Here is a 14,999-nt window from a genome sequence, read left to right on the forward strand (position 1 = left end):
TACCAGAATCCGGTCTACATTTGCAATGCTTTGCTTACAGGATTTGACTCCTAACTACCGTTTTCTGTAATGGGTTACCCGAATTAAAGTATTAAGTACCTACGCCGATCTTTAGCGTTTCGTTAGTCTAAGTGGATGATCGAGATGACATTTGAGGCAGTAATGGCGGACAGTCAAGCTATACCAACTAAAAAACCGATGATTTTGTATTTCAATCAATAATATTTTGAAAATAATCCATTCCATCGATCCTATCAATGATTACGCCAATGAAAACACTATCAGTCATTCATTATTCGGTAGCGGCTTTTTAATCAACTTAAAAAAAAGGAGGAGGTTGTATTTGTTGTTGTTTCTTTAAAAAAAATATGGCTCTGTCCATTCGAGGACAATTTTGCCAGTGTCTAGTAGTTTTTGCCGTTGTACGGTAAAAAAATTCTAGAAAACGAAATATGAGAGGTAATGGTGGATGAACGACCGAGGTTGTATTTATTTTATTTGATAATGACAAGAGTTCTTTTTTGTGACAATCAAGTGACAAGTGACATCTAATTTTTTTCTTCAAGTACGAGTGCTTAGTCATTTGTTTTGTTGTGCCAGTGTCACATTTATCACAAAAAAATTAATTAAACGCTAGAGAAAAAATTAAAGAGTTGTTCCTCACTCTAGTACCAGCAGGGCTACTACGAAACTCGACACTCGAAGTTCGTGTCATGCGGTCCCTCTGACACTTATACTATTTAATACGAGAGCGAGAGGGACCGCATGACACGAACTTCGAGTTTCGTAGTAGCCCTGCAGGCCGTATACTACGAAGCGCAAAATTTGAACTTCGTATCTTGCCGTCCTGCTGACGCTTATATTATTTAATACGAGAGTGAGAGTGACGGTACGATACAAACATAGATTTTAGAATTTCGCAGTAGCCACCATGCCATCGAAAAAAAGAATAACCTACGACTCTTCAAAAAACTTTACATTAGCCAACTAATATTGATATTTTTTTATCTTGTCAGTTGACTTTGTTCACTTATTTTGTACAATAAATACATTTCGTATATTTTTTTATCATAAATGTCACACGGTACAATCACCAGCATTAATATCTGCCACAGTGGAGCGTGCAAAAATATCTGACACATCCTTCCGGCCTAAGATATAGAGTCGTATCAGATATTTATGCACGCCTGTTGTGTCAGATATTGGTGCTGGTGGCTGTACACGGTTTTAAACAATAAGTACTTAAACGTTTCTTATTTCTAACGTTTGCAATAACAAGACTTCACGAAGTGTTCAAAACTAATTCTAACTCCAGGCCCGGTGTGATTGTCTTACGCAAATTTGCCCTATTGTTATGTTTAGTTTGTAATTTCCACAGTTTCTCTCCGGTTACTGTTTGCCATTAAAATTACAGTTTCAGAGTACACTAAAGCTAGTGATACTCTACTTGCTTGAAGGAAAAATCTCCCTTTAATGTGGCGCTTACGCTGTTTTGTGATCGTTTAGTTTGGCGTGTGAATAAGCCTCCATAATTATTATCATACTAGCTCTTACCCGCGGGTTCGTTTGCGTGAACCCTTGGACTTAGCAGTTGAATTGAAATTCCTGAATCATAATAAATTCCCATGGGACTTTCCAAAACTTAGAGTAACCAAGTCAGAGGTTTATATTTACGATTTAGGTTTTTCTATTAATTTAACAATATTTATTTGGGATGGTATTTACACGCAATTATCAAAAATGTATTTGTCTTATAGTATGAATATTTGCCATAAAATATTTTTGTAGCAAGAAATTTAGATTTTTGTAGAAAGTAAAGAAATTATCATATTACTTCATGTGATCTATAGACGCTGCTTTACTGATGTATTTAGTGCCGTCATTAAATAGCCATACATATCGCTGGTTGAATATCAGTCGCAACTGTCACAGATAAACTATCAGAATTCATACGATGTCAAAGGTTTTGGGTGTTATCTTTGTTGTATCTGCTCTGGTGGGCTGTCTAGAGACCGCTGGTATGTATATAATATATTAAGTTTAAATACGTAACTAAACTTACAATTTAAGTGGTATCTGTTTAAGTAATATTTTTACCTTAATCACCACTTTCATTTAAACGCGGGGACCTTGACGTGATGACTTGCACGTGTGACGTGTGATGATTTGCATTAATTACGCTAATTATTGCAAAAAAAACAAGCGACAGTTCTGAAGAAAAAATAATGTACCTAATTGCATCTCGCTTAGGTAAAAAACTGAAAATGAATGAAAATAATTTTATTGCTTTAAAAAACTTATAAACAAAGTCTACGGCTCATCCTGAGCAGGAGTCCCTACTAGGTACTTTTCAAACTGACGTCACATGTCGCTTAGGAACTTTCGCATCTTTACACGCTTTATAATAACTTCACTCAATTTTGGTACAAATACCAAAATGCATAGAATGTTGAGATGTAACACTGTCAAAAAGTACAAAATGTTTGTGCCGCCAGGTCAATTTGTCTGAATATTTTAGGGGCAAAACATGGTATGGCCAACATGCACTTTTACTCAAAATGTTTCCAAGTCATCTTTCACCATGGTCCAGATGTATTTGTGTGGCAGTTTTCAGGACAGAATACTATGGGGCCAATTTTAATAGAATACGAATGTTCTTAATGAAATCTTTAGGCGCTGACACTCCATCACAGAACAATGTAACCCAGTGTATGGACTCATTAAAATAGTCTTAGGGGCTGTTTCACTATCCATTGATAAGCGTTAACCGAACCGACGGTTAAATGTGATGCCGTCTCCGTCTATTCGAACAAAACAAATAGAGACGGCATCACACCTAACCGCCAGTTAACACTGATCAATGGATGGTGAAACAGCCCCTTAGGGTTCACTTTGAACCCTACTGGAGTTTCATAGAGCGTCATGCAGATTCACCATTGAGCATGTTTTTAATTTTATAAACTACTAGAATTTACCCACGAACTATAAACTATACGATCTGGTAGTTACAATTGGAATTTCAAGATTTTACAAAATTCCCCTGGGAATTCCCAAAATGTATATCGTGGTCTTCATTGAGGTTGTTCAAAACAACTGTTCAAAATTTGAAGACTCTAAATCCAGCGGTTGTTGTTTAGATATCTATCCCTATCCCATGGGAATATCAGGATATAAACTAACTTTTTGCCAAATTTCATCTAAATCCGTCCGCCGTTTCAGCGTGAAGAAGTAACAAACATCTCACTCGCTCACAAACTTTCGCATTTATAATATTATAATAGGATAGATTTTCATTTCCATCACCACCATATCGGCCTATTTACTTCCCACTGCAGGGCACAGGCCTCCTCTCAGAGTAAGAGGGCTTGAGCCGTAGTTCCCACGCGGGCCCAGTGCGGATAGGGAACTTCACACACTCACCATTGAATTGCTTCGCCGGGTGTGCAGTTTTCCTCAAGATATTTTCCTTGACCGTAAAGCTCGTGGTAAATAACGAATGTATTTCGTACATAAATTTCGAATAACGCAGAGGTGCGAGCGTTGGCACGAACCCACGACCCTCTGCTTTAGAGGCAATAGTTCAAACCACTAAGCCACAACAACTGCTATTTCTATTTATTTTCTTTTTACCAAAAAAAAACCTAGCGCTTTTTAATTCGTTATAAAACGTCAAGATTTGCTGCATGATGATGATGATGTGAAGGGCTCGTAGAAGAGTTTTCCATTTGCTGCATAGAATATTTTTAAAATCCAGTTACCGAGGCGCAATGCAGATCTTTCCCGCTGAAAAATAGACACTGCCACTTGGAATATGGAACTTGGCAACGGGAATCCAATCAAGTACAAAGGTTAGTTTTTCTTAATAAATGTAAGAATAAAACCAGATATTTATTAATGTCTGTGATGTTCTTTAAGATTCTTAGGGCACTTACACACCGCGTTTTTGAAACGCGCTATTAACGTGCGTTAGATACGCGCGAGAATGAGGGCTATCGTTTTTTGTCTTTCTAGATGGCGCCACTGTTTGGCTTTCAAAATCTGTTATTACGGGCGTGAAAACAAAGTTTAGATCGAAAATACAAACTGAGACATGGATGCACAGAAAAACCAGAAAAAGAGACCAGCCTCATTCCGTGCTGCGTGCTATAACCCCTACACCACTGCTGGACTCCTGTCCTGTCCTGTCCTGTCCTATCCTGTCCTGTCCTGTCCTGTCCTGTGTGGCTGTGTTCCTGCTGTATCTAAACACGAATTTTTCCTATGCATACATATCTCAGGTTGCTTATTTCTACTTTGCTACTTAAGCAGCAGCACTAGCTAGCACTAGAAATACAAAAAGACTCCAAAAAACCAATCATAATTTGATTGCTTAGTAGCGACATCTCTTGTCTGGGTGAGCGGTTGGTTCCGAAAGAGTGTGACGTCTGACGACGCCACATAGATGTCGCTAGTGCTGCTGCTTAAGTAGCTAAGTAGAAATAAGCAACCTGAGATATGTATGCCCATAGGTGTATAAATAAAGCAACGTAGTTCAATTCAATTCAATTTTTGGGATTATAATGGCCCCATCGAACGATGCGATGATTCCGCCAATGTCGAGGTTGGATAAGACACTGCCAGTCGACTTCAGGTCGAGTACGGTAGAGCTGTCCTTGTTCGGTAGAATACCAGCCACAACCAATCTAAAACAAAAAGTAAACACCTGCCACCACTGAACAACCCACTACTTAACGTGCCACGTAGTTCACCTAAAAACTATGAGATTTGACATTTCGGAGACCTCACGCCACGCTACACTAGCGCCTCTAGCGGCGAATTCATACGCGATAGCCCTCATTGAATGGCGTACTCGCGACACCCATTATATTATTATTAGGGTACATAAAACAAATGATTTAAAGTGTGCCCTAAAACTTTTACGTTGGCCATTTGTGATTTGAGTCACAGTTTGAACAACATTGACCTCAGAGTATAACCTTACATTGCCAAGGGAAATTATGAATCAGATCATTATTTGGCGATAAGTCGACAATTTTCGTTTCCCGGTCATTTTTCGACTTTTCACTGAAAGTTTAGTTTTGTAACTAGGGAGCCCATACATCCCTGATTATTATTATTATTATTTTGTATTTTCTTTTATTTCATTGTATAAACTGTAGTTTTTAAGTATTTATTTGTAATTATTTTTATGTTGAAAAATGACTTTCTGCAAGTTTTCTGCGCGCATTCTTCTGGCAATGATGGTCTTTCCGAAAGCGCTGCGTATTGTTAAAAAAATACGTGTAAAAGTGCCCAATATCGGCCTATTTACTGAATAAATGATTTTGATTTTGATTTTTTTGATTTTTTCAACTGAAAGGTACAGTCGAATTTCATAAACTTGTGAGCAAAAACGTGATCAAATATCTGAACACGCTTCTACGCCGCTAACAATCGTGTTCAGAATATTTTGATCAAATTTTTGCTCACAAATTCATGAACTCGACTTTACCTACGACAGGAACAAATGGAATGCGTAAAACTCATGCGTTAGAAACAAATAGAACTTTACATAGTGTTAACGTTTATACAGTTAATTGACTACAGATTTAGGATTTTTTAATCTCTTAAAAATTCTACTACTTCTTAGTCTATTCGCCGAGAGTTAATAAACAAATATAATAATCGAAACTAATAATTTCAAACATTTAATTATTTAGTACTTGGGCGACCGAGCTTTGCTCGGGCTAAACTGTCAGAGATAAGACCAAGTTAGCTGTCGAGATTTAATCCTGGTGACCCCTACATACCAAATTTCATAGAAATCGTTGGAGCGGTTTTCGAGATCTCCGAAATATATTTATATACATATATGTACAAGAATTGCTCGTTTAAAGGTATTAGATATATAGATGGTATTGAATAGAAAAAAGCACGCAAACACCGTAACGACGCACTCGAAGCGCATGCTGAAACGAAATCAAAATATGGCAATTATCTATTCTGTGATATGGCTGTTGTGTCTGCTCGCCCGTCCGGCCGCACATTTGACAATAACTGCGTGCCTGGTGCCGCGATATGCGGTGCGCGTGGTGACGCCCGTCATAAGGTTTGCTATACTTAAGCAAAATTATTCAACTCTCTACGAACAAACTTTACATTTAACCGAACGCTATTTCCTAGGTCCTCATTACGCTAATTGAACTAGCCTCTAGCCCTAAATATATCCCTGGCCTAACGCATAAGTACATACTTTTTGTTGTCTTGTTTCTGGTGTCCTTTCAATTGTTCAAAGGTTAAATGGAAGAGATCCCTTTAAGGGATAAGATCGTACCTTAAAAATATGACTTGCCACAGTGAAGCATAGTGTTTTGACAACGCGGTATGTAAGTAAAATGTATATCCATTCCTATGTCCTCTCGTAACTACTCAACGGCTGAACCGATTTTGATGAAATGATACAAAATTATTCTAATCTAAATGAACGCGTAGTGACCCAAAAACATGAGATTTGCATTTCGGAGCCTGCGTATTTAGCGCCTAATGTAATTATATCGAACCCTCATTGAACTATCCTCTAGCCCTAAATAAATCCCTAACTATAAGTAATACTATGGGTTGTCTTGTTTTGGTGTCCATTTCCATTTTCAAAGAAAACTAGAATTGAATTTAATAATAAATTCCCGACTGTTTGTTTTAATACTAAAAAGAAGAAAACAAGTCTAGTGGGCTAGAACTTTGTTAAGTAGCTAACTTAAAGTTCAACAGTCATATCAACTTCATCATTTCATACTTTCATCATCATAACTACTTAGAAATGTTGCAAAACGCTGTCATTTCATACCACAATATCTCATAAACGGCTGAACCGATTTTAATACAATTAAGCTAAAAACTCTCTTGATGAAACTGCAACTAGCTTTTGATTGAAAAAAATTGCATCAAACTTGGTCCATTCGTTTGGGAGCCACCGACACAAAGATACATCTAACTTTTAATACGATACGAAACCAACATGAAGAGGAATTTGGTACCAAATAATGTACCTACATGAGATGGGTTGTAAGTTCAAACTATTATAATATCTTCTTTTAGCTATCAACGTCTTTCCTATGAGGAAACCAAGTATGTACTTTTATCTATCTATCTAATACCTTTGAACGAGAAATTCTTTTATATATATTTCGGCGATCTCAGAAACAGCCCCCACGATTTCGATGAAAATTGGTACGTAGGGGTTTTCGGGGATGGAAAATCGATCTAGCTCGGTCTTATCTCTGGGAAAACGCTTGTTATCGAGTTTTAGCCCGAGCACAGCTCGGTCACCCAGGTACTTATTATGAAGTTGAAAATCTCTCAATTCAGGTACGTGTATGACTGGGGAGCACACAGATGCGTTGTATGGCACTGGTGGACGGATCCGTCGCGATGTTCCATCCCCGTCGACGAAAACAACTTCGCCAGCCTCAAGGAGTGCATAAACGCCTGTTCTGGCTGGGCCTAATAAGCCGAGCGGCTAAGTTGCATGAGACTAGGCCAAGTTCCATAAGACTAAGCCAAGTTGCATGACACTAGGACAAGTTACATGTGGCTTGGCCAAGTTTCTTGTGGCTAAGCCAAGTTACATAAGGATAGGCCAAGTTACATGTAATTAGGCCAAGTTAAATAAGGCTTGGTCAAGTTACATGAAACTAGACTCAGTTACATGAGGTTAGACCAAGTTTCATATAGCTAGATCAAGTTACATGAGGCAATTACATAGTCAAGTCTTTAAATAAACGTTTTGTTTAATGTACCTAGTTGTTTTATTTTAAACTATATCTACCTACCTAGTATGTTTCCAGAGAAGGCAAAAAAAGGTCAATCGTTATTATACCTATTTCAAATAAAGTAACATAATGCCGTGTAGAAAAACACAACATAGCGTCACTTCATAACAACAAACAAAATCGCTTCGGCCAAACTCAGCCGAGCAAATTCACGGGCAAACAGGCTCGGCCAAACCAAAATAAATTAGCCGAAACTAAAATGGAAGCCTGGCTCGCCACTAAAGACATTTAGAATCGACGGAGCGATCAACAGTCGTAATTACAATAATAGATATCGACAAAAACGGTAAGGACATGAAATACCGACGACAGACTAGGGCGGGACTAATGGTGGACCGTCTATTACGGGGTCAGAGTAGTTGTGGAACAGAGAGTTGCTTTAAATAGGTCATAGGATAGGGTTTAGTATTTGTTCAACAAAATAAAAACGGTTTAAAATAAGTAATAAGCTTGAAGATGTTCTGTCCAGTCAAAATATAACAAAAATAATATATTTTTAAGTAGTCCCACAGGGCTGGGCAAAGGACTCCCCTTTCCTAATAATAAAAGTAATAATTAAAAGTTTTAAACACTACAAATACAAGTGGATTAACAACAATAAATCGTTGTAGACAACAGACGGTCTTATAACTTAACAGTGCCGTTTTTTCCAATTATGATTTAGGTACAGAAACTAATATGCGAGCAACCACGGCGAGCAAATGTAAAAACAGTCGACGGAAGCAAACAGAAAGGAAAAACGAAAGTCAATAATATGCAAATGAACGACATAGTGTTTTTTTTTACTTTTTCTGGTGTGAAACTCTCTTTCTGATGTCTTGTCAATCATTAAATTATTAACAGAGAGACCCTATAAGAGATAGATTTACCTTCGTTCATCTTTTTGTCTTGTAACCTGTTAACTTCATGTGTTTAATGGACACTAAAAAGTTATTACATACATACATGGACACTTACTCACTTTTTACTGTTTGCATGTCATTAAAAATCTACTTTCAAGAGCAGAGACCACACAAAAAAGGCGTTCATTTCAGACGCAATATCGCGTAAATAAATCCTCTGTATCCGCCTCTACTCTATCCCACGTCACACCCTAATACCACGGCGTTAATTCCTCTAGTTTTATGGCGGCAGTGGCGGCAACAGGCTGCCATCGCTGGTGGTTAGCTGTGACGAAACAAAGAAAAGACTATTACGCAGAAAAATCCCCAACTGATAATATCAAAGCAAACTGAACGCTGGTGAAAACTGACAGATCCATTTTGACAAACATCGAATTCTGATAGAATCGTAGCCAGCGCTAACTGGCATCGCTGACGTAGCTGAACTCACTGAGAAATCAGGCTGAAAAACCACGACCGCGGCAGCAAAGTTTCTTACAAATTTACGAACCATCAAAACTGGGTCATCTAAGTCAGGATGGGAAATAAAGTGGTGACGTTTACGGAACAACAACTTGAGGATTATCAGGTAAAAAGGACGTGTTTTTGGAGTTTTTAGATCGAAAGTAAGCGATAATAAGTTTTCATTGACTCGCGGTTGATTGGCTAAGTAAAGTTTATGAAGAGGAGCGGGTTTATTCGATCACCCTGGTCCTAAAGAGCGAGAAACAATAGCTTTTCAATTATAATTCCCTATCCTTCTTATTTGGGGATGAGAAGATTAACCAGTGCCCATATGCCATATAAACGGAATCGCAAGCTTGCCCGCATAAACAGCAGGCCTAAGCATAATGTACTATTAATTCATCGATATATTTGTCGATTTTATTAGCGCAGAAGATAGGACACTTGTACCAGTTCGCAGACTCTCCTGACTTAAAAAACACTGGCAATACATTATTTGTGACGTACTTTGCTAATAGTTGCAAATCAATTCTGAATGTCACTATAAAACATTGGTTGTGTGAATACATATGTATTTATTTTCCTAAAATATATAATTGGCTCTACAATCCTTCATCATCCCAGCCTATATACGTCCCACTGCTGGGCACAGGTCTCCTCTCAGAACAAGAGGGCTTGGGCCATAGTTCCCACGCGGGCCCAGTGCGGATTGGGAACTTCACGCGCACCATTGAATTGCTTCGCAGGTTTGTGCAGGTTTCCTCACGATGTTTTCCTTCACCGCAAAGCTCGTGGTTAATTTCCAATGTAATTCGGTACATGAATTTCGAAAAACTCAGAGGTGCAAGCCGGGGTTTGAACCAACGACCCTCTGCTTGAGAGGCGATAGGTCAAACCACTAGGCCACCACAGCTTCAATCCTTGCTCCTTATTAAATCCATAACATTATTGATGACTAACTGACAAACAGAGCACAGTCAAAACCGTCAAAATATGTGTTTACGACCTTAATTGTTAAGTCGGTAACGTCTTGTGTACATGTATTGATCTCTTTGTAATTGACTGTACAATAGATTACCCTTTCCTGAAACCGGCATCCTAATAAAAATTAAAAGTTCTTTGATAGCTGAAAACATCATTAATCACTAATAAATAATAGTTGTTTTTGGGAACTCGAATGTTTACTAACAAGTTTTGTTTATTTCATTTCCAGACACTTACTGAGATTAATTATCAGGCATAAATTAATAGTGATAATTACTGAAGTACCTAATTAGGGGAATGAGCTGTTGGTCCAATTGTATTCCCAGGTTAATTTTGATTTAATTGGCTTAGAAAAGTATACTCGTAGTACTTATACATCAAAATGAAATACGTCTCATGAAATATTTGAAATAAAATTTAAAAAAATGTCTTTTATACAGGACTGTACTTTTTTTACGAGAAAGGAAATTTTGAGGTAAGTAAGTCGTAACTGAGGTCTGTGTGTGTGCACATAAACAGTGACGTACCATTTACTGTAGCGATACGACAATTCTACTAATACACCCTAAAACTAGCATTATTATTATTATTATTATTTTTGTAGGTGGTAGGACCTTGTGCAAGGTCCGCCCGGATTGCTACCACCATCTTGCTCGCTAATCCTCCCGTGAAGCAGCAGTGCTTGCACTTGTGTTTCGGCGTGGAGAGTAAGACAGCCGGTGAAATTACTGGCACTTGAGGTATCCCATCTTAGGCCTCTAGGTTGGCACTGTATCTGCAATACCTATGTCTGAGTGTTAGGTTACTCTAACGCGTATGGCTGAAGGGGTTAAATGAATTTTTCTACACGCTACATTTTATTTCGATATTCCCACAGAAACGGATGTAGGTACATACATACGCATGTTAACACATACAGTGCCACGGATTCTTGGCACTGTATGTCACTTGGCACTGTAGTCAAATGGCGTCCGCGGACCGGGAGACGAGCTGTCGGTCAGTAGGCCTCCAACAATATGGAGCGACGACCTGGTTAAGATCGCGGTATCGCGGTGGATGCGGAAAGCACAAGATCGGTCTGAGTGGAGAGCCTTGGGGGAGGCCTATGTCCAGCAGTGGACGTCTTTCGGCTGACATGATGATGATGTTGATGACTGTAATTAGGATCTGTGTTTGTAGGCTAGGCAGTTTTCGCTACAAGCAAAAAACGCTGCTTATACGGATGCGAGCGTAGCGCGTAGCGATGTGGTCGCGAATGTGTAACCCGAAGTATCGTACCATGAACAAACGAGTAGGTAGGTACCTACAGTAATACTAGAATATCAATTGTTTCTTGGGACTCGTCTGTCTTCGTCGTTTTCCTGAAGACTTAAACGAGAGAGATAAAGAAAACCGATTGTTTCTACACTGAGCGGCGAAAAATCTGGCCCTCAAATGTACCATCAGCCAAATATGTGGTCTACCACCCTAAGGTTGATAATCGTTTTCACGTCATAAAACAATAATGCCAATAGACGTGTCTGTCAACTTGAAAGTTCGACTTTAGCGACATATTAATTTGATAGGAACTTGTTTAAAAATTGATAGACCACTTATTTGGCTAATGGTACATAGGTTATTTTGTATGTAGAGTGGGCAAATTTTTCTGCCGCTATACTTAGTTCGCCGTCACGCTCACTCACACTGACTCGCTCCGTCCGCCTGCTTTCGCTCTCGCTCGGCTCGGATCGGATCGGCAGGGCTACTACGAAACTCGAAGTTCGTATCGTACCGTCCCTCTCGCTCTCGTATTAAATAGTATATTGGATTTTGGAGTTTCGTAGTAGCCCTGCGGATCGGATCTTGGACTTGGATCTTATTATCTATGTTTGGTTGGTCGGTTCGGTTCGGTACTCGGACTTGGACTAACGAACAAATCTTTCTCTCTCTCACGAATCTGTACTTCAGTTCAGTCAGCGGGTGGGGCACCGCAGTACCGTACCGACATCGGCCATAGAAAAATTCGCTCGAAAGAACCGGAGTCAATAAAGGAGTCGGATTCAATAAGCGGATTCGGTACCGACACCGGAGCTGGATCTAGTGAGTCAGATCACTTCGCGGAGTTGAGATTACCCATGTCTAGTATGTAGCGTGCGCAAAATTTTCTGCCGCTATACTTAGTTCCGAACGACATTAGCTAACTAGTCTAAAGGTCTGTTTCACCATCCGTGGTGGCCTAGTGGTTTGACCTATCGCCTCTCGAGCAGAGGGTCGTGGGTTCAAACCCCGGCTCGCACCTCTGAGTTTTTCGAAATTCATGTGCGGAGTTACATTTGAAATTTACCACGAGCTTTGCGGTGAAGGAAAACATCGTGAGGAAACCTGCACAAACCTGCGAAGCAATTCAATGGTGTGTGTGAAGTTCCCAATCCGCACTGGGCCCGCGTGGGAACTATGGCCCAAGCCCTCTTGTTCTGAGAGGAGGCCTGTGCCCAGCAGTGGGACGTATAATATCACTCTCTTAATATCATTCTCTCTTAAACCAATACGTCAACGGTTACTGTCGCAGTCAGAAAGATAGAATACAATCTTTAATTAACTTACTGGATCAATTTATTAATTACTAGCTTTTGCCCGCGGCTTCGTCTGCGTGGAATTCGGTTATCGCGCGTTGTTCCCGCTGGACATGTGCATTTTACGGGGATGAAAAGTTGCCCATGTCACTCTCTGGCCCATAAACTATCTCTTTGGCAAAAATTACGTCAATCAATCGCTCCGTTTTGACCTGAAAGACGGACAAACATACAAACACACACTTACACATTTATAATATTAGTATGGATTCTATGATGCTAACATACTCGTATAGGTCACCAGAGTTGTGGTCGCCCAAATAAGAACAATGTCATGTAATGACAGTGAGATTTTGACATTCACTCATTCATTCCATTCATTCTCCTTTTATGCAATCAGTTCTTCATATAGCTGTGTGTAATCATCTATCTATCTATCTATAACAGCCCTTATAACGCCCATCTTCGGACATAGGCCTCCTCTCTACTTTTCCAGTCTTGCCTATTCATTGCACTCGCATCCAGTTTACGCCAGCTTGTTGCCGGATATCATCTGTCCATCTTTGGTGGTCGTCCTCTACCGTGGTGTTAGCACGGGTCTCCACTCCACGAGAGGTAGAGGACGACCACCAAAAGGTGTAATCATAGTAATCAATTAATCATTCACTTCGTCTCTCGTGGTACCTCGTACGAGGATAGTACCTATATAGATATTGATATTATAATTAACAATAATCATTCACTCAATCTCTCACTGAATCACAAATCATTCAATCTCGAATCGCCTTATACTAAGCTAATGTAAACTTGGCATTACCAATATAAATTTCGTTAGTCACACAATGTGCAGTAATGTTTTGAAACAGCTGAGCTGCACACGAGACAGTTTAACTGAGGATTAAGCTTGCATTAGCTTGCAATGTAGCGGATTCTGCAGCTCTGTTAAAATAATGACAGCATAGTGTACTAAAGACACAGGATGTTGCAGTTTATTATGTTTATGAATCGTAAACTAAAGCTTAGTTTAGTGTTATTGTTGCCAATACGGTATTTGACTATTTTGTATATGTTTTATAAATTAAAACTACACAATGCCTGTTATCGAATAGAAAAAACAATTTTTAAGCTACCTTTACAAATAACAAAGTTATAAGGTTTGAAATTCAAGACAGAGAAGACATACTGGCACGTGACGTCACACGCCAGTACCGCCATACTTGCTGCATAGAGAAAGAGTTTGAGAAAGAGACAAGGTATATATATTTTTCAATAAAACACTATAAATCCAATTTTCAACCGATTTAAATTTTATCTTCGCTAAACACTATCTGTTTATCTATATTTTCATAATAATATAATATATGGCAAAATCAGGAGTTGTCAAATACCGTATTATTTTACAAAAACACCTCGGAATGATAAAGTAAATGAACTTCATTAACTTGTTCACCGCCAGAATCATCATGCCACGGTCATTCTACCCCCATTACGAAGAGTGCGTAACTCGATCCGACTAGTTAGTTTTCGAGAAAACGAGGTTCAAAGATTTTTTTAATCTATTTTAGCTACGAATATGAAACATGTACCAAAATAATCATATTTTATTGCAGAATGTATATTTTGTATTACAAACTAGCCGTTTCCCGCGGCTTCGCCCCCGTTATTATTTTTCTAAATTTTCTTCCATAAAAACCTTCTCCTGTCAATAATGAACACAACAAAAAAAGAATAGCGGAACCGGTCCAGCCGTTCCCGAGTTTTGCGCTTAGCACACATTTTACGATTTATTTTATTTATTATAATATTATAAAAATCACTGGCATGTGCGGTATTTAACGCAAAATGCGCTTATGCTTAGAAATTCCATAGTAGGGAATACCACAATCTCTAATCATAACTGCAGTAACTGTTACAGTTACTGCAGTTATGATTACAGTTTAGTGGATACTGCAGTTATCCTAATGGTTAATAGGAAAAAGTTCTCAACTAAACTTGCAGTAACTTTAGAAGCTGCAGTTATGACTTGGCGGTTCAATAGCACTAAGCGCGATCTCCCCAAATTACAACCGCAGTAACTTTAGAAGCTGCAGTTATGATTTCACGGCTTAACAGCACTAAACGCGATCTCTCCAAATTGTAATCGCAGTAACTTTAGAAGCTACACTTTTGTTAACGAGTGACTATGTAATATTGTACAATGACTTCAAAAGTCAGTGCAGTATCTATACTTACTGCACTGCACCTATGGTTTGTAAATCATGTCCCCAATTTCGAGTTACTGCAGTTATGCTCATTGTAAATCATTGATC

At 38.9% G+C, this 14,999-nt stretch overlaps 1 protein-coding gene across 1 annotated transcript in view; it reads left to right on the forward strand.

Annotated features, from left to right (window-relative positions):
• Nucleotides 1–1,945: 1,945 nt before the first annotated feature.
• The window catches only part of LOC141437791 (calcium and integrin-binding family member 2-like), a 50,694-nt gene continuing 37,640 nt past the window's right edge, over nt 1,946–14,999 (forward strand). Inside the window, exons 1-2 of the mRNA XM_074101304.1 lie at nt 1,946–2,018; nt 3,755–3,848. Coding sequence (XP_073957405.1) covers nt 1,955–2,018; nt 3,755–3,848 — 158 coding nt within the window. The 5' untranslated portion in view covers nt 1,946–1,954. The remainder of the gene's footprint in view (nt 2,019–3,754; nt 3,849–14,999) is intronic.

This window comes from Choristoneura fumiferana, chromosome 18 (genome assembly GCF_025370935.1).
Source record: "Choristoneura fumiferana chromosome 18, NRCan_CFum_1, whole genome shotgun sequence".
NCBI classification, from domain to species: Eukaryota; Metazoa; Arthropoda; class Insecta; order Lepidoptera; family Tortricidae; genus Choristoneura; species Choristoneura fumiferana.